Source organism: Aedes aegypti, unplaced genomic scaffold (assembly GCF_002204515.2).
Source record: "Aedes aegypti strain LVP_AGWG unplaced genomic scaffold, AaegL5.0 Primary Assembly AGWG_AaegL5_hic_scaff_696_PBJ_arrow, whole genome shotgun sequence".
Lineage (NCBI taxonomy): Eukaryota > Metazoa > Arthropoda > Insecta > Diptera > Culicidae > Aedes > Aedes aegypti.
Genome location: NW_018736380.1, coordinates 33,178 through 54,835, shown reverse-complemented (window position 1 = coordinate 54,835; position 21,658 = coordinate 33,178). Strand labels below are relative to the sequence as shown.

Here is a 21,658-nt window from a genome sequence, read left to right as displayed (position 1 = left end):
ATGTTACAAATATGCAGTTATGGGCAGTACAGTTCAGATTTATTAAGGCAATTTCAAAACATCTATTTGTAGGACAAATATGTTTATAAACATAACCAGTTAAGCAAAACGAATCAAAAGAGCAAATGAGATTTTCAGTATTCTTCATGTCAAAGCTATTTTCGTTGCAATCGAGAGCATTTGAGGTTTTATATTCATGGATAAAAAATTGATGAGAATTTAGCGTTATTGAAACGCTCACAAATAATCGGTTCTACGATAACCATCGTCATTTATACTTGGCTTGTTATATTAGAACTCTAATTTGGTCTTAAATCTGTAAGCGAAAAGAAATTTTACAAATTAAGGCGAATTTTATTTGCATTTGCATCCTGGTTTTGCATTGAACAGTGGGTACCGCAATTTTTTTTGCATTTCAATAGCTTAAGAGCTCTTAAAATCCTAGAAAAGAAATATATCTATAAAGGATGCTGATTGTGATTTCATCAAATAGTTATTACCTGACATCACTGTAGAAACAGTCTCGCAAATATATTATGCTGATACTCTAGCCACTCATAATTTATTTCAACCCCTTGCTCCAGACATTCACAATCAATTCGAGCACTGGTTTTTGCTATCATAAAGCTGAAATCAGAATTTTCCAACAACCGGCATGAAGTTAGATTCTTTGTGCAAGCTTCAAAGAGCACTTCCAACGTAAAAAGCGGAACCTAGTAGTTGGCGCTAGGAGCGGAAAACAGTGATAAGCCCATTCGCAACTAGCGTTTTCCTACACGGTTTCCGAGTTGTTGCTGCAGTGGGGCGCTCGCTCGTTATGCTTCAAACGGAATAGTTTTTCTTCAAGACAGAGATCAGACACTCGGAAGGTAAAGCAGGATTGTAGGAATGCAAGCACACCTCATCTCTTAACAGTGTATTACACTTGAACCGTGAAGGAAGTTATGCATTATTCTAAGAATGCTAGCAGCTTCCACTTCTTGTCTGCCACTTGACAAATATACTACTGGGTGTCATGAATTATTTCAGGATATTCGTTGCTCGTCTAGGGTATTCCGTAACTTTTCAGAAAGATAACAACGGAAAAAATCGATTAAATGCTTCGAACATAAAATTGTAATTTTTTCTCCATTCAACATATGTTTCCGAGAACATTACCTATTTAAATTCACTTACTCAGATCTATTAATCAAACTTTTCAACTATTTTTTTAGAAATAGAACACAATAGGCGACTTTTCAGGGTATTTTCGGTAGTTACTAAGAAATCCAGTCGGCATGTTAAACCGCAAATATAATAAACCAATTATAAAACATCAGTTTCCATTTGAACTATATGCTAATAATTCCTTCAACTAAACCCATTGAAAAAAATATTGGTAAACTAAAAACACAAGCGCACATCACGATTTATTACAGTTTGTTCAAATTGTAACACTTCATTAACCTAATTGCTATCGCACCAACAAGCTTTTTTCATTTTTCAAAACAATTACCTACAAAGCGATTAAAAATGAGTGCTCCCCTCGAGTTCCACCCGCTGCTGCTGCCGGTTGCTTTGCGTTGCCATCATTTGGGGATCAACTTTTCCACTTTCATCGCCAATGCCACTATCGCCCTCCGGTGACCTCCTCCCCCTGCTACAGTGCCTCACGCTGCTGACAGTTGCCGGCACGAGATATACCGCAGCCAGGGCCAGGAAGTAGCCGCCGTAAACTTTGAACTGGCCACGTGGCGTCAGCATCAGGCCCGACTCGGAAATGACCACCACAGTCAGGATGGACTGGAAGGCCAACGCCACGAACGTATTTATGCCGAAAATTAATCCAAAACTGTCCTCCTGCAGATATTTGGCCACGGTTGCACTAATGGTTTGGCGTTTTCGTCGTGTTTGTGTTCAGGGGTACAAAAATCGGCACCAGTCCGGAAAATAGAAGAGAAATAAAGCGTTAATTAAAATTGGATGAAACATTTTGAATGTTTGCTCAGTTTAAAGCGCATTGTACAGAACAGACTGGAGTTGGTAGAAGGCGGATAATGGCCGTGTTGTGAGTGGTAATTTGGATAATTGAGGTACGTTTTTCTAACATTGCAGTTTTTCAACTGGATTGCAGCATTCAGAGTGAATTGGAATCCGTGATGCAGCGTGAACAAATTTTGTATATTTCAAATTGATTCGTTGAAGTTGAGCAACAAATTGGGAATTTTATGGGAAGATAGCGTAGATTCACGGGCTTTGGCCGTAGCACCAATTTACACAGAAATTAGCATGAATCATTTGGTGTTGTTAGTAGAACACGTTCACACAATAAAGCCATATTCATTTGGTCGTTCAAGATGATTCAAAAACATACACTCGTAATTTATTCAGGATATTCATAATTTGATCACTTCCATAAGGAATTAACGTGATTAGCCAATTTGGGAATCAAAGTTAAGAATATGGCCGAAACTGGTTCTCGTGGCCTATATTGACCAACGCGATTTTCAATGCAAAAATATGATGGTTATGCCAGTTCTAATATTTTTCATCTATATAAATAAAAATAGAATGGTGTTTGTATGTCACGAAATGGCTTACGAACGGTTCAACGGATTTGAATGATTCTTTTTCCGTTTTGTCCCTCAAGGCTTCCGACGTGTTTGTGTGTATAAAAATTCCAGGATATTCATCGGGAAAGTCTGAGACACGAGCGTGAACAGAACAGTCATTTTGTATGGGATGATCTAGAGCGTTTCTTCTTGGCATAACGTCCTCACTGGAAAATAGCCTGCTTCTCAGCTTAGTGTTTAATGATCATTGATAGTACGCAACTGATATTGATAGTTTTAGTCCATCAGCTATCAGCTGATTTGACTGATATTGTGCAACTCTGGTTTAAGCACCGAATGAACTTAAGAGCGCACCAATGGACCAATGGACGAGTTCACTCGTTGACGTTTTAGCGGTGCCGTGTTATTATGTGACCATGGAAACCAGTGAATTTGGCACCGCTTAAACGTCAAATTAGTGAACTCATGCATTGGTCCATGGACCTATGGACGGGTTCACTCGTTGACGTTTGAGCGGTGCCGTGTTATTTACGTGACTATGGAAACAAGTGAATTCGGCATCGCTCAAACGTCAAATTAGTGAACTCGTACATTGGTCCATTCGTTCGGTGAACAGATTAAATGACCTGTTAGTGCTTCGTTTTGCGGGAAAGTAATCCATAATAAATTACTTACAATACAGTCAAACTGATTTTGTGGATCGCTTCTATGCCCTCAAAAGAAAGCACTAGCACATAAAATAAAATAAAATATTGTGGGCCTCGTGGCCGTGCGGTTAGTGTTGTCAGGCATCTAAGCGCATCGTGTCATGGGGTGTGGGTTCAATTCCCGATTCAGCCATTGAAGCTTTTCGTCAGGAATGTTTCTCGGCTGTGCCACTGGAGCATTCTTGTCCATTACCTAGTGTTAAGTTACAGTCCGTGCAGCTATATGCCTGAAGACGGTGTCTTTTTATATGGAATCAAATCAAGTCGAAAAGTGATAATTTTTTTTTCTATGCGAATTAGAACACTTTTTCTCATACTCACCACCAGAGGTCTAAGTTTCAATCAAATAAGCCTATGAACTAATATACGATGACGTCACGCTGCAACTTCCAGCGAAAAGAAAACCTTTACTGCGGGCAATGTATACAAAAAAAATAAACAATTTCGTTGCACATTCATCCACGCATTGTCCATCCGGTGAACATTCGTGTTGGTGCGGATGTCATTTTATGTAAAAATATATTTAGATCGGAAAAATATCGACAAGAAAAGAAGACCGTGGATTGGATGAACTATCCAGCTTTTTAAAAGCGATTATGGCCGCCAAAAGTTAGTTTAATTTCTGGTAGGGATCCAACGAAATTGACGTTTGGCTTGGGTCCGGTCAATTTACTTGTCCACCGGTGTGATAAATTTACTCGGTTCAAGAATTTTGACACTTTAGCGGGTCACGCTTTTTAATGCTCCCACGTGTTCCGGTCAAGTGTCAAAATTCTTAGACTGAGTTAATTTAGTGCACCGGTGGGTAATTCCATATAAAGCCATCCAAGTCAAACGTCAGATCACTAGATCCCTTTTTTGTTCAAATCCGCAAAAGAAAATGTACTGCGAGTTAAAAGCTGGATATGATCTCAGATTGGTTTGAAGCTTATAACTACAGTCAATTTACCATAAATTAATGATCATCGTAAATATGTAAGGGATGATTCAAATATTACGTAACGACGAAATTTGCCAATATGAACCCTCTCCCTCCCTGAAGTTACAGATTATGTAAGGAAGATTTCAATTTACTGTATGGACCGTAACACTACAAAATACCCCTTTCCTCCCCCTCTTGTGTTACTTAATATTTGAACGATCCCTAACAAATTCGTCTTGCTTTGAAATGACAAGCGGTCAACAATAATTTCGTAAACATCGGCTACTATAAAGCAAAACTTACAGCATGCGGACTACGTCACACCACTATTCAAAACTCGCTCGTGCATACAAATCTTCCTGATGACCGTACAAATCCTTCAAGAGAATCGCTATTTGGTGATCACTCGGTTATAATGATATTACAAATGCCAAATAAAAATTGTAAAACTTTTTCTATGTCTATGATGTAGCTTGGGAGTAGTTAAATAAGTTATGTCAATAACAGCGCACAGTGGTACCGCCCATAGGTCATAAATCAAAAAACAAAATGTCTTGTTTGTCACGCCTTTATCTTTTCATGGATCAATTATGATCCCAAGATTGTAGAAACATAGACATTATTGGCATTCCTGTATAATATTCATAGTAGGACTATGAATGATCGAGTGTATTTAAAAATGTGTTAAAAATACGTTGAAATTGAGCGATTTCAGCATTTTGTTTATTGTCCTCGCAAACTAAAATCAATTGATTTTTCAATCAGTTTAGATTACAGACCTTAGTACAGATGTATATATATCACTTTCAATACATTTAAAGAGTTATGTGACATCTAGGAGTCAGTATTGATGTGAGTATGAGGAGAAATATACTCACATTGATAACTACACTCACTTTTTTGAAGTACGTTTTTGAACATGCTCTTAATCACATTTAATCAAACTTTCTCACCATCACATGATCATGTTTGAGTGGGAAATAAACCTTTAAAGGTTTAGCTGCAAATATTTGCAAATAAGTTAGCAGCGTGCCTTCCAAGTGTTAGTTTGTTACAATAAAGGCAATGATAAAAATTTTCATAAAATTTATTACATACCAGTCTAATTGTAGCTAACTGGAATGACTGCACAATATAATAAATTTTCACTTACTAATACTTCAATTCAAATAATAAACTTGCAACATTGTACTTTGATTTAATGAGTAGTTTTAGTTAGGGCGCTGAGACAATAAAACCCTAATATATTAGTAATGGTACAACAGCCATTCTAATATATATGACATGACTTCCCAAAGTGTGGAAGGACCAACATTAACATGTTATTTATTTTGTGCATCAAAACAAAACCTTCAACAAAATTCCAGTATCTATGGATCCAGCGCTAAAAATTGTGAGAATAAAAAATATATTAAGAAGCAAAAATATATTAACAAATAATTCATTAATTATTGCATAATTAGATATATTTGAAACATAAGGTTAATTACATTAGGTGACATGTTCGTTATTCGGTTTTGGTAGAAGATTGATGTGAAATTGGCTTTATCAATTCATAAATATTTCAAGTATTTAAAGCCTGTCCACGTTAAATTTCGGACACCCAAATAATGGCAGCAAAAAAGTTACTCATAATTCAACAAAAACAATTGTTTATTTCAGAATAAAAGAGTTATATCTATAAAAAACAGTTGACAAGGATGTTAATCCTTCTTTCTGTAAAATTCTCGAACTTTCTGTGTACACACCCGCCATCCGTGTCCGAAATTTATCGTGGACAGGCTTTATTTGGTATATACATCTCCGGCCCTTAGAAAATTGTTCAAATAGCTTTTTTATATACACATACTAAAAAGTAGGCTTTTGAGCATGTGAAGCAACTCTTAGCAGGGAAATCTTTTAAAGGTGGAAAAAAATTATCCTTAATATATTGCTTTTAATGTATAGATTTCATGGTTCTTTTCAAGATATTAAATAATTAAGTTAATTTTGGACACGGAAGGAGAGATAATTGCAAGTCGATTTTATGCACATATAATTATTCATATAACAGAGCCTTTCGCATTACTATTCTCCGCATACTAATAAGAAATTTTGAGGTGATATGAATTACGACATCAACCTAGAAGGAGTTTTGACAGTCAAAAATAATTTATTTGGCAATTTCTGATGGTGTTTTGCCACCAGATATTGAGTAAAATGATTTATGACCGTTTCGTAGAACAAATGGAACCACTGTGCAGCGCCGCCACGTCTTACGGTCATTGGAGAAGAGAAGAGATGTTAGTGTGACATCGATTTTTAACTGAAGACCGAATATACCTCTGCATCTTCATGTTTGTCACGGGAAGAAGTTCTGTTAAGTGGGTGGGTTGAAAAGCTACATGATCAGGATTCAACTTGGTAAGTGATGCGATGTATGTAACTTGTGTTTTAAAAAGTTATATATCAATACAACGATGGCTTAAACATCAAACTATTCAAAGGTTTGAAATCTTGAAATTTCATATAACGTGAATAAAGCGCTTATGTCAACAAGTGTCGAACCATTCACAGTTTGTTTAAAAAAATACACGAGAACGTACATGTCCTGGTACAAATGTTGTTTTTACAAGCATTAACGAAGACGTGTAAGTTCCGGCGTATAGAATAGAACTACAGACGACCTGTTCCGGTGGTAAGAGTCCACCAAACGGGTAACCCCAATTCAAGGTGTGATGCGAAAAACCGTGCTGAGGAATGAATGGTCGAAGGGGTGAAAAAGATGTTCGGCCGTTAACGGAGCCTGTGGGGCACCTGGGCACCTCTCACAGTATTTTGTCCCTTACCGCGTTAATGCAGGGCTCTGGCTTGGTGGACCTCTTTTCCCGTGCTACTCGTGGGATCCAATCATGAATACAAACTTAAACCAAAATCAAAATAATAGTAGTAGTGCAGGTAGTAGCAGTAGTAGGGAAGCGAACCCCTTCGCAAGAAGTGGGTTAGCTAGGTCTCCGTTGAGGATAGCGGAAGCAGGAGGAGGCAGCAGTGTACGTAGTGCCAGGGCTGGAAACCATATTTCATCCCCGGCTAACGCATCGGGTGAGGGTTATGGATGGAGCGTGGTTGATGAGGGCCATCAATAAAAGTAGAGATGGGCTCTCTGCGATGGAAGTGGCTGCACAGCAGCTCGACTCCATAATTGACTTTGCGTCCTCGAAGTCTAACATCAGCAAGGACCTCAAGCAGGCCCTGTTCAGACTTCGTAAGTCGATGTTCGCGGCCAAGCAGAACCATGCTGAACCCATGGCGACTGTGGCTGCGGCAGAACCCGTGGAATTGAAGGTGCCGAAGTCTACCCAGACGGAGCCCTTCGCCTTCGCGGGTAGCCCCAATTGCAATCGCAGAAGCGCGCGAGGCAGCCGTCAGGGGAGGAGCTACCCGGCGGCGCTCGCAAGGCCAGGCGGATATTAACCCCGAAAACCGGCAGAAGTGCCGGAAAATCGGACCCCAGCCAGGCGTCCCGGAAAGCCGAGAAGGGTGGGCCCGAAAAGGCTGGCCCCTCACGGAGTGATGGGAACAGGAGGTTGCGACCTTTGAGAGGTTCTCAATCACCACAGGTTAGGGCGGATCAGGGGGGGACGCCCCCTGGACAACCGTAGTGAGAAAGAAGAAGAAGGAGAAGCCAGGAAGTTCAGGAGCGGCAGGGATACCAGGCCTAAGAAAAGTAGGAGGGTAGGTGCCAAGCGCGAAAAGGGTGATGTGATCATCATCAAGACGGAAGAGTCCAAGTACTCGGAAGTCCTGAAGGCGATGCGCAGTGACGCGAAGCTCGCAGATCTTGGAGCCGACGTACGCAGTGTCAGACGCACTCGTACAGGTGAAATGATTCTCGAGCTTAAGCGCGACAAGGAGCGCAAGGGCGCCGCCTACAAAAGTTTGGGCGGAAGAGGTCCTTGGCGGTGGTGTTGAAGTGAGGGCTCTGACGCAGTCAATGACTCTGAAGGTGATGAACCTTGACGAGATCACCAACGCAGAAGAGCTCGTCACAGCACTGCGGCAACAGTGCGAGATTCAGGTGCCCACCGCTGCCGTTCAGCTACGGAAAGGTCCGGCAGGTACTCAGGTGGCCTTAGTACACCTACCTGTGGCGGACGCAAATAAGTCCGCTAAGGTAGGCAAGATCAAGGTTGGTTGGTCAGTATGCTCACTGAAACATACATGAGCAACCGGTGATCTGCTTTAGGTGTAGGGAACCAGGACACAAGTCCTGGGGCTGTAAAGGCCCTGATAGGACCAAGTTGTGTAGGCGTTGTGGTGAGGAAGGTCATAAGGCACTAGGCTGCAAGAACCCTCCAAGTGCTTGATTTGTTCCAGCAAGTCCGTGAACAACAATCATCCAACGGGAGGCTCAAGGTGCCCGACCTTCAAACGAGCCATTAACGAAAAGTCACAGTGCAGGTAACGCAGCTGAACCTGAACCACTGTGACGCAGCTCAGCAACTGCTGTACCAGGCAGTTGCTGAGTGGGGGACGGACATCGCCATCATATCGGACCCATACCGAGTACCCGCCGGCAACGGCAACTGGGTCGTGGATGGATCCGGAAAAATGGCGGCGATATGGACGACGGGTAAAATACCCCGTCCAGGAGTTGGTGTCTACTACCTACGAGGGCTTCGTGATCGCCAAAGGTAAACGGGGTCCTCTTTTGTAGCTGCTATGCGCCTCGAGTTGGTCGACCGAGCGGTTCATGCAGATGCTGGACTGCATAACGACCGTGTTGACAGGGCGAAGGCCAGTAGTAATAGCGGGTGACTTCAATGCCTGGGCCGTGGAATGGGGAAGCCGTATCACGAACCAGCGAGGTCAAATCCTGCTAGAGGCACTGGCCGTGCTAGATGTCGATCTGGCTAATGTTGGTACCAAAAGTACCTTCAGCCGAAACAAAGCGGAGTCGATTATCGACGTTACTTTTTGTAGTCCTGGTCTAACGAGTAGTTCGAACTGGAGGGTAGACAATGCCTACACTCACAGCGACCACCTGGCGGTTCGCTACAGTATCGACTACAACAACAGCAGGCAGCGCGTAGAGGAAGCGGCTAGGTCACGGCCAAGCCCTCGTAGGTGGAGACATCGTACTTAAATGACGAAGTACTTAGGGATGCGCTCCGTCGTGAGCGTAACCTACTCGGCCTAAGCGGGGACGAACTGGTAGCGGTGCTTTCGCGTGCGTGCGATGCGACCATGCCTAGGAAAGTCCACCCTAGAAATGGGAGACCACCGACGTACTGGTGGACTCAAGCAATTGCGAACCTGCGCCGTGCCTGCCTACGGGCCAGGAGGCGGATGCAGCGAGCACGTACCGAGCAGGGAGCGTGAAGAACGACGGGCGGTGTTCACCGCTGCCAAAGTCGCGCTGAAGTCCGAGATAAGGGCAAGCAAAAAGGCCTGCTTTGAGAGACTCTGTCAGAGTGCCAACGCGAACCCGTGGGGTGATGCCTACAGGATCGTTATGGCGAAGACAAGAGGTGCAATTGCTTCTACGGAGCAATCTCCACAGATGCTGGAGGGGATCATCGAGGGGCTCTTTCCGCGCCACAACCCTAGCCCATGGCCTCCTTTTGTAGGACAGCCGGGGATTGGGGCTGGCAATGAGGATAGAGTAACCGATGAGGAAGTTGTAGGGATTGCAAAATCCCTAAGCATGGGGAAGGCACCAGGTCCGGACGGAGTTCCAAACCTGGCCCTCAAAGTCGCAATCTTGGAGGCTCCCGGTATGTTCAGATCTGCTATGCAGATATGCCTGGACGAGGGAGTATTTCCAGATGCGTGGAAGAGGTAGAGCCTGGTACTATTGCCAAAGGCGGGGAAACCACCTGGTGACCCGTCGGCGTATAGACCAATATGCTTGATTGACACGGCGGGGAAGGTGCTCGAGAAGATCATCCTCAACAGACTGTTGAGGTACACTGAGAGTGTAAATGGTCTCTCAAGCAACCAGTTCGGCTTCCGGAAAGGGAAGTCCACCGTAGACGCTATTCTGACGGTTAAGAAAACCGCTGAGATAGCACTCCAGCGTTAGAGGAGGGGGGATTCGCTACTGCGCAGTAGTGACTCTGGATGTAAGGAACGCATTTAATAGTGCCAGTTGGGCGGCTATTGCCGATGCGCTCCTGCGTCTGGGGATACCCGAGTACCTGTACAAGATTCTCGGAAGTTACTTCCAGAATCGGGTATTAGTCTATGACACAGAGGTGGGTCGGAAGTGCTTTCACATAACCTCACGAGTCCCGCAAGGTTCCATCCTGGGCCCGGTGTTATGGAATGTCATGTACGACGAGGTATTGAGATTAAAATTCCCGGCGGGTGTGGTCATCGTTGGCTCTGCCGACGATATTACGCTGGAGGTCTACGGTGAATCGATCGAAGAAGTGGAATTGACTGCAGCCCACTCGATCGCAATTGTGGAGGAGTGGATGAGCTCCAGGAAACTGGAATTGGCTCACCACAAAACTGAGGCGGTTGTTGTCAACAACCGAAAGTCGGTGCAGCAAGCGGTGATCAGTGTAGGCGACTGCACGATCACTTCGAAGCGCTCCGTCAAACATTTGGGGGTGATGATCGACGATAAGCTTACCTTCGGTAGCCACGTCGATTATGCCTGCAAGAGAGCCTCCACAGCTATTGTGGCACTGTCCCGGATGATGTCCAATAGCTCTGCGGTGTACGCCAGCAAGCGAAAGCTTCTGGCCAGTGTCGCCTCGTCCATACTGAGGTATGGTGGCCCGGCTTGGGGCACGGCCTTAAGTACCAAGAGCTACCGTAGCAAGCTAGAGAGTACTTATAGGCTAATGTGCCTGAGGGTTGCGAGCGCGTACCGTACCGTGTCACACGATGCACTCTGCGTCATCACCGGTATGGTGTCTATTGGTATCCTTATCATGGAAGACATAGAGTGCTTCGAAATGCGCGGCACAAGAGGCATACGCAGGACTGCCAGACTGGCCTCCATGGTCAAATGGCAGCGTGCGTGGGACAGTTCCACCAAGGGAGTGTGGACTCACAGGTTGATTCCGAGGTTAGATATCTGGGTCAATAGGCGCCATGGGGAACTAACATTCCACCTGACAGGTCCTTTCGGGCCATGGTTGTTTTAGACAGTATCTACACCGTTCGGTCATGCGGGTTCTCCCGAATGTCCAGTTTGTGCAGGTTTAGAGGAAACGGCGGAACACGTTTTGTTCGTGTGCCCGCGTTTCCGCACAATGCGTGACCGCATGTTAGCCACATGCGGTCGGGACACGACTCCGGACAATTTGGTCCAGAGGATGTGTGAAGACGAGTTTGGCTGGAATGCCGTTTCATCGGCTATCACCCACATCGTCTCGGAACTGCAAAGGAGGTGGCGAGTGGACTCGAGGAGTGGCTAGTGCAGACGCTAAACAACAGGTGGTCCAAGGGTTCGCAGTCGGCTACGTAGGTCATACCGGTGCCCTACGGTCGAAATCGACCCTTACAGCGATTAAGTGGCCGCGGGGAGAACATCCTGGTAGCGCTGCTGTCGTAGCGCCGGCCTACTGGGTTGGTACGAGCCTCTGGTTGTTCGGGGCAGGTGGAGGCCCCTTCGTCAGCAATCCCAGCTGGTGCTAGCTGATAGGGCCTGAGCCTTCAGTAGGTCAAATTGCGAAGCCCGCAGTATCAGTTCTTGATACCTGCGGTGCAGCTGGGCGCGGGCGTAGTGGTCGACCCTGCCCGCTTTCAGCGGACAACGGGAGGTGAGGACCACCTGGGAAGCTTGCAAAGCGCCAGCATGCTACCTTGGTGGACCCCCTAAGCGTGTCATCGATGTTCGTTGCTGCATGGCTACGCAGCTAACCTGGAGGATGCGATGTGCAATAGCCCCTCTCCGAAGCAATGCCTTCTTGGTGGTCCCGGAGAGACGAAGGGTTTGGCGGCAATGGAAATGGTTTAGTGGGTCGGGGGTGTAGTCCTGTTTACTGCTTGCATGTAGTATATGGTCCCTAACCTCACACGGCGTCTGTTGAGCAGATTATCCCCCCATTGCTTAGAAGAAAAAAAAAAAAAGCATTGAACGAGCTCCCCAGTTGGTAATTTATCCTCGACTGAACAGTCACAATCTCAGCGTCAACACGCTTAAGCAGAGATACAAAATCACGCCGATGACACGCGAATGAAGTGCTAACTGAAAAAAAAAAACACTCCGAGCTTCCCAATGTACAGTCACCCCACAGTTATGGATAGCACACAGATATGGATCAGATTTGGATTAAAACGGGAATATCTCATCAAATAGAGTTGCAATTACGCAGAACACATTTTATCTACGTGAACCATAAATCTGTACAGCATCACAATCAATTGTGATATGCTTATTCATATTGTTTCCGTCCGTAGGAAATAAAATGTCAAGCGTATTCCCAGATGCGTTGATTCATAACTGTGGGGCATTGAAACCCATACCACAGTTATGAATCAAAGATAAGACTATTCCAAAACAAACGCCAAAACGTATGCTTTCACTAGCACACCATTCGTTTATCTCGCAGATAAATTGCTTTTATAGTGTTTTGATCGATAATATGAGTCGATTTGATCCATAATATGGATCCTCCTATCCCACTGATCCACATCGTTTGCAATTTCTATCGAAATCGTCACTTTTTCGTAAATAACCGGGTATTTTGAGGTGTATTCTCAAAAACAACTATATTCCGCAGTACCAGGGAGGTAATTTTGTTCTGTACAGCTTCACCATGTTTTTTAACCGTATTTTGTTCTGAAAAATGACCCTTAGTTGATCCATAACTGTGGGGTGACTGTACTTTCCAAGCGAACGAAGCCAACCGAAAAACACTCCAAGCGCGCACTGAATCAGACAGCTTGGGCCTTCGCAAAGCACTCTTACTCATTGATTTCTCCGACATTCCTTTAGAAGTTCACAAGTACCTACTTCTCCAATGGTTTATCTCGTATTTCTTCCAGGGTACATGCATTATGGAAGAACAGCAAGGATCAATCTTTGCATACTCATGGTATACCCCAAGTGGTAATAGTTGAATAACCTTACTGTCGTAAAGGAAACTTCTATCTAGGCAACCTTGTGGGCTCAGTTTTTGCTACTTTTAGAAAACATGAAATGGTTAACTTGCATGCCATGCTGAGGGCTAATTAATAACGCAATCTATGGTCATTTCTCAGTTAACAGTTAAGCGATGTTTATGTTGGTGACCTCAATAGGAGATACGTGATTGCGCTACTTTTTCTCAAATGTCATTTTCCCGAATGTAAGTTCCCCGAACGCTAGTTCCTCGAATGACCATTTTTCCCGAATAACCTGCTTCCCCGAAAAGTGATGTAGTTCAAAAATGCACCAGAACACACTTCAGTGACATGGTGGAAAACTAGAAAGAACGATAAACTATCAAAAGAAGGAGATATTTGGTCATTCTCGACTAAACAGATATTGCCAAAGATGCCGAGTATGATGAAACTCGAAAAAACCGCATATCAAATGAAGAAGGGTGTATATCAGTTGAACGGTTCATTTACCACCCTGAAATGGATGAAGTTATGACAATGCCCAATAGCGAATTATTCTGGAAAACGGGGTATTTGGGGAACCGACATTTGGGGAAACGTAGCACATCCGAAATAGGTCTATTGTTTGGTATATGTACCACATGCAGGGCCGGAAACCGACTGGTGACGAAATAAAAAAAATCGTCATCCAGTATAATAACTCTGGCAGGTCGTCGTTTCGTCATCGACGAAAGATGCACGACTAATTTCAATCCAAAACCGTCAACGAACAATTTTTTCTTCATTTCGTTTGCTCCCCTTTCCTACAAAAATAAGGCGTTTATTGTATACTCGCTTGCTACGCACCAAACGACGAATGCCATCACAGAATTGCTTGTATTAGAAGTGAACCCGCTTCTCATAATTCTATAACAGCTCTGTTGGTAAGCGCGTAAAGTTGACGATTTAGAGATTATTTGTTCGCTTTTAAACGTGTTTTGTTTTTGTTTCATTTTTCCAAAAAAGGTTCACAATTTATCGAACACACGATTAATATTTTAAGACGGCTCAGAGCTCCCAAACGAACATTCGTCCATAACGAAGGAAGCTTATTTGTTCGTGGCAAATAGTCATCCAACAATGGTTGTGTGACGATGACGATTCTTATTTTAGTTTCGTCATCGACTTTTTCCATTTGACGGCGACGATTGTCTACCCTGACCATCCCCAACGGACGATTTCAAGTGAGTTGTCGAAACTACACTGAGTATTGTGGGCAGTGATGACGATGCTTAACACTATATCTAAGCTACCAATTTGAGAGACTTCAGTCTGATAAAATACTCAAGTATTACAGATCTTGAATTATTCAATATAGACAATCGCCCAAACTTTATATCATCTACTCAAGAAGAAGTGTTTTGACATAATGCTCAGCTCGAATAGAATCAGTCACAAATTGACGAATTGGTATGTATCAGATAAGGAATCATTATCTGATCATCGCTATATCTTTTATGAACATTGAAATGTAACTGCACAGACTTTTCGTTTTTGTTATCCGCGGTCAGCAAACTGGGCACTCTACATTGAATTGGTTGAATACTGTCCATCCATTGAAAGTCCGAGAGTTTTGAATGATGTCGTTAATATTTCAACATTTAACATTATGGCAGCTTTTTAAAAAGCAGGTGTTCTGCGGTCTATGAAGACTACAAGAGGTACCCCATGGTGGAATTCCGATCTGACAAGACCTAGGAAACAATGTAGAAAGAATTGGAACAGACGCCGTTCAGCTGGATCAGAGTCGTTCAATTCGGCTCGCAAGGCCGACAAGAAGACTCTTCGATCTGCTGAACGATCCGGCTGGAGAAACCTTTGTACAAATGTTTCCAGTTTGAGTTAATTCAGTCGGCTGAACAAAATCCTTGCAAAGTTTAAGTATTTCAAAGCGAATGAAATTCGCTTACCTTATGGTGATTTGACTTCTTTTGGTGAAGAAGATTAGAATGTTTATTTAATACACGCTTCCTCGAATTTGTGGACATAGTATCTACGGATGAACCAAAAGTCTTTTCATGAAGTTATGAGTCTCGCCAAAAAAGGTTATTTTTGACACCCACCCACCCCTTCGTATCACAATTTGTATGACCATTTTTCAAATTTTGTATGAGCTGTAACATCTTCAAGACACCCACCCACCCCCTTTAGCGTTATGAAATATGTGAATAGGCCCCTTGTAAGTAGTTTTGCTACTGCATTCCTGGATCCTGGAATGATATTAATGGGACGTTTATCCCGAATGGGGGTCGTGCTTCGTATGAGAAATCGAAGAGTTTTAGACCAATCAATCTGACTTTCCTTTGTGCCTTTGATAACATGTCTTTCAATGCCATATTGGATCCTGCACGAAACCATAAGCTGCCTACAACGATTACCAATTGGATATATCTAATGCTCAAAAACTGACATCTCTTCTCGACATTACGCCAAGATGCGTTTTGGAAATTGAGTGTTTGCGAATGCCCGCAACCCAAGCAAGTGAAAAAAGCTGACCAAGATCACAATTTGTTGTTCTAAAGTAACTACTGACGTTCATAATCAGCTATTGGTTTGTTGGGGATAAGAGATAAAATATCAAAAATAATATCAAAAATTAATATGGAGAAGTAGTGAACAATATCTGGCAAGTTTATTGATTGAACAAAAAATCAATAGGATGATGTGCTAGTAACCATCGTATTAAGCATTGATCAGTGAGAACTGCAATTTCCCCAGTATTGCAGTGAATGATGCTGATACAAACCGATGCCAAACAATTCTTTCTCAAAACGGCTTTAGCATTGTACAATAACATTTTAATAAATCTTGATCTCTTTTTGGAAATAATGCGAAGAAAATGCATCTTACCGTATTCTCAATCCGTCGTATCGTTTTCAACTCCGTCGCAATCAGTTTCCAGATTCGTCTCACAACTTACGGCTCACTGTGTGTATTGAGTGGTTAAAACACAACATATCAACGCTATAATAAAATGTTTCAATAGAATATATAGATCTACGGGCATCTATTTCCTTCAGCATGATGGAATATACTAATTTCCTTTAAAATTAATTGTTCGTCATCAAAATTCAGCCCAAACATATGAACACAATTCCTTTTGACCGTACAATTATGGCATTTGCTCACAGTACAGCGAAAACAACACAATCAAAGGAACCGTATTTTACGTCGAGCGTCGCGCACACATTGATGCGCACAAGCTTTTTTTTCTCAGTACGACGGATTGAACTTTGTTTACATTCTCAATTATACGCGGCGGTTGAGGAAATTTCGTAAAATTTGATGATTTATTGAAATTTTACGGCGTGTGATTGGAATGGAATCCTTCAGTGAAGAAGTACGAAGGTTTTCCATAGTGAAAATAAGTTCCCGGCGAAGTAAGTCACCCACCGGGGGCGGGAATAAACTTGTGTTGGAAAGTGGTGTGGCTCAGTCGATCGCTAAGCATTTCTCTCAAATCGTGTTCGTCCATGCGATTTCGGTGGAAAAATGCAAAGTGGATAATTGAACTGAAGTTATTTACCGAAATACAGTAGTTTTATTGCATTTTTGGTGTAGAAGTGTACAAATCATATCAGCTTTCACAAAATTACACTTGGATAATGAATCTATGTTGCAGGTAAGTTTGAATATCCGCCGTAGTTGAACATTTGAAGTTTGATACGACGAATAGTAGCGCTTACGACGAAGTAGAACAAAACCCTATTGAAATAAAACCTGACAGATGGCGAAGATTAAACACAGGTAATCAAAAAGCCAGCTACCAGGATCGAACTTTGGACTTATAAATTTTGGTTGTCGGCAGCTATTCTTTATACTTAGTTCAGTTTTTCCATACCAACTTTATTTTTTTGATCTAGTACTCGATCTAACGAAAATCTAAAAGTATATAGTGAAGAGAATAGCACATCCTTTCTGATTTTGTTCCATGATTTTGTAAAGCAGAGCTAACATTTACCGTTTTGTCTCAAATTCCGAACAAACTCATATTCCGGATACTCGGTTTTTGTCTGTTTCGCTGAAATATGTCATTGAATTTCCAGGAAATGGCAATCATTTGGAATTTAATTTCGATGTCCTTTAATCTATTTTATAGTTTGGGAGTTATAATGATTCTTCAGTTCGAGGATAGTAGCACTAGCACATATAGATTTATTTGCGAAATTATCCATTTGAATATGAGATAGAATGAACACAGTGCTCGGCATTTGAATCAAAATGTTGTTACACACTTTTACGTTAAAGCAATACTAAAATAAACCAAATCAACATTATTATCAGTACATCCAACAGCCAACAGTTAGTTTTTGCGAAAACATTGAATTTTTCACAAATATCTGCTTATCAGGGGCACTTGAAATCACTTTTGGCCTTAAGTGTTCGGAATATGAGTCAAAACGGTACAATTAAGCTTGCAGATCTTAATTTCAGATGACTATCTTTTACATTGTAGACTTACAGATTTCATACAGTAACCAACAACTGAAGATTCTTAACTTTAATATGCGACAGTAAGAAATAGAGCGTTACGAATTTTGTAGCCTGGGAAAACTTATTTAGCTCCTACAGTACGATATCCTTTGTTTGCTTTCACCAGTTGTAGCGGCTGGTTTTTCCAAACCATACTAAAACTTAACAGAAAAAAAAATATACGAAGCTGTAGAATTTAGATATTCAATATATAGATTTGATGTTTTTTGGAATTCTAACTTTTGAAGAAGGATTTTAATATTTGAAAAAGAAATGTAAAATCATGGTTTCCAAGTGTAAAGATTTTGAATTGTTGAAAACCAAATAATAACGAATACTCCTTGATTTTCAATATCATCTTTGCTGTAGTTGCTTTCTCTTTATTCAGATTTGGTTCACTGTTTGGCCTGTTCATTAGTGTCAGACTCAGTCAAAAGGATAACAATTGGAAAGAATAATTCAGCAAAAAAAAAGGATTGCAGTTTTGACAATTTTTTTGGAATAAAGCTTAGAAAATATTAAACGTGAAACATACTTATTCAGTTATTGTGCAATAAAAATATTCTATTAATGCAATAAAATAATGATAATATAAAACTGACTCCGCAATGTCTTACAGCACTTGAGCCTATGCAAATTAGTAAATTTTAAAAGCTTTTGCAGCATGTAATTGCAGTTTGTCATTGTATACATTTAAACAGGGTTACCGGTATTAGAATGCCTCATAAAAATAAAAATATTTTTTTTTGATGGGTACACCGCAAACACAAAGGGCGGCGTAAACTTTGTTGATCTTTTTTTTCAACACTCCGCCAAGTATTTATGAATTACTAAACAAACCAACATTGAACCAAGTTTTAATTGTGCATTTTTTGATAATTGCGGCCAATGAATACCCGTTTATATATCTATATTTTCCTCTGAATTTTCTTGGATTATAACATCAAAAGTGCGTAAAAAATTAAAATTACATTGGTTCAGACATTCAGGATAGCCATAGAAACGATTGGTGACTTCTTGCTCTTACTGTTTATGAGTACAGGATCCCATGAAGAAAAATCCAGTTAATCGTAGATCTGCACAAACTTCGTTGTTTCCATGTTACATGGATGGCTTCTTTCTTGAAGATAGAGCTAGTGCTTGTATATAGTATAGTCTGTGGTATGGAGCTATATGCTCTCATTTCTTAAGTACGATTTTCCCTCTCCTTATTTCCTCCCATCTTTCCCTTCCCTTTCTTTTCCCATCGGGTAGATGATTAAATAGGCTCATATATGGCGATGGCACAAACCTCCCAATTGGCAGGTAACGTGCGTCTGGAGCCGGCTTTATACCTGATACCTGCAGGAATACCACCTTGATTTCCTCAAAAGATAGTTTTAAGGATTGATACAGGATCTTTCCAGAATTTGTTTTAAAGATTCATCCAAGAATTTTGTCCAATAATTCCTTGTGGGCTTCAAAGCACAAAGGCGGTTCTACAGGAATTCATTTATAAATTTCATAATTTATTTAAAAAATAAGCATTTCTCCCATTATTTTCTCAAAGGATTTATTCGTAAAGCGCATTTGAAACCAGCCATTCCAAGCATTCAGCTAGAAAATACTTTAGGTATTCTTTTTAAACACTTTCCTAGTACTGATGCAATAATCCTTCCAGGGGTTGTTTGAGAAAGTTCTCCAGAAATTTCACATGTTTCAGTAGAAATGCAACAAGGAATTTGCTTAGTAAAGTTTGCAGAATTTTTGGTTTGGAATCAAGAATTTTTTCATGAATACTCTAAGAGTTTCACTAAATACTCTTCCATGAATTTCTCTAGGGGATCTTCCAGAATACATTCAGGATTTTCTTCATTTATTGATCCCACAATTTCTCTGATCTACTGGATAGCAAAGCCAGTGATTTCGTTTGGAGGATGACCTACGGTTTACTGCTTCCCACCCCTACATCCCACGATACAAAACTTTTGATCCGTGTGAGTTTTTTTTCAATTCTCTTCACTAGCTTTTTCAGGAATATCGCCATGATATCCTCAAAGGAGATTTTTACTTCATGAGTCTTTCTAGGTTTTTTATTTTTCTAAAGATTCATTCAATGCTTTCTCTAAATATACTTCCATCCAAGCTATTTCCTAGAAATACATTTAGAAATTACATCATTTATTTCAGAAATTAACATTTTTTCAGGAATTTTCTAATGATTTTGGCAATTATTTCTTCCCAAAAAAAAGTATCCGATTCCTAGTCCTAAAATAAATGATTCCTAGTCATTCCCAAGTATTCCTTACATTCTCTAACTTTTCCTCTGAGAACTTGCCCATCTCCTTATTCTTGGTATTACGTTTTCACGTTTTTCAGAGTCTGCTTTGCAGCTAAAATCGCCACTTCCACATTCATTCATCATTTGGCAGGTACGATGATATTTTATGAACAGGGAAGTCAAGTAAATTTTTATGACAAAAAGATCCTGAACCGAGCAAAAATCGACCCAGCCATTTTCAGCAAGGGTTTGCTGTAGCAGTGGACGTTACCATTAGGCTTAGAAAAGACTGTACCGTTTTTCTTCCTAGTATTGTTGAAACAAGTCTTCCAGGTATTTTTAAGAATATTCTTCAGAAATTTCTTGAAAACATTTCAACAGAAAAGCATCAAGGAATTGGCTCATCAATATCCGCAGAATATTCTAATTAGATTAGACCATGAATGTTCATAGAGTTTCACTATATATACTTTCAGGGATTTAAATAGGGAATCTTTCAAAATATTTCCTGGAATGTATTCATTTATTGATCCCATAACTACCCTGATATACATCTTTATGTTTTGAAGCAGCCATTCCTTCTGAAATGCCTTCAGTAATTTTAACTAGTATCGTCTCCAATATTTCTTTGGAAATCCATTGTCCTTCACGGATTGCTTCAGTTTTTCCTACCTTCAAATTGTTCCAGAAATCCTCATTTTTTTCAAAGGATTTCCGTTAGATTTATGTATTGTTTCAATGATTCCTACATTTTTCATTGAGTTTTTGCAGGAACACAGGAAAAATAATGTGTATCGTAAATTTCTGCAGATATGTCTTCAGTTATTACTTAACAGTTCAGTAAAAAAAATTGGTCTGCCGTACGGAATTCTTCAAACATTTCTCTAGAGACTTTCAGTAGCTCTAGGATTTTTTCGAGGAATTCCTCTAGGGCTGTATTATCCATAACTGCGTATTTGTAACCTTTGACAAAAGTAGATATTAAGTAAATGGAATGCCAAGTTTACATTCTATGGCAGTATGGAAGGAAACTACAATTTCTAAAAACCACCAAGAACTCAAAAATGCTTATTTGAGGCTGAAATTTCGAAGGACTCATATCGCATACTGGGTGAATAGTTATAAAATAATTCTGATAGAAATTTCATTGCTACTACATTACGAGGCTCATGTACAATCTCAATGTGACTGTTATGCGGTTACAACTACCAATGTAATAAAACAACTTGGTATTTTTTTCGAATTTTCTAGAACAATCTCAAAGATTTCAGTAAGTTGTTCGAAAGTATTTATTATTTGATGACTCTCCCCGGTATTAACCCGAAATTGTCAAGAATGTCGAATTTGACAAATATGCAGTTGTGGGCAGTGTACCTTAATATCATCCATGGATTGCAAGTTTATCCAAAACTTATTCTGATTAATAAGCTAGCCTAGACTTTCCCTTAAGAAGTCCCCGAAATAAAACGCTTTTATCGCATTAGAGGAAATATGCATTAAAGCACGATGGCCGTGTCAGCTTTAAACTTTTTTTGTTCGTAGCCGTTGCAAAATTTCCCGCAAACTCAAACAATTTTATAACCTCTACCATCTGGGTTCAGCTGGCAAACCACGCCAACCTCCTCCCTTTTTGTCGAAACAACTCTCATACCATCAACGACTC

At 41.1% G+C, this 21,658-nt stretch overlaps 1 protein-coding gene across 2 annotated transcripts in view; it reads right to left on the bottom strand.

Moving 5' to 3' along the window:
• Nucleotides 1–1,373: 1,373 nt before the first annotated feature.
• The window catches only part of LOC110681310 (thiamine transporter 1-like), a 39,413-nt gene continuing 19,128 nt past the window's right edge, over nucleotides 1,374–21,658 (bottom strand). The window contains exon 4 of one of the 2 annotated variants that reach the window (XM_021857066.1): nucleotides 1,374–1,864. In XM_021857066.1, coding sequence (XP_021712758.1) covers nucleotides 1,507–1,864 — 358 coding nt within the window. In that variant the 3' untranslated portion in view covers nucleotides 1,374–1,506. The remainder of the gene's footprint in view (nucleotides 1,865–21,658) is intronic. The other variant, XM_021857068.1, reaches the window with a different exon arrangement.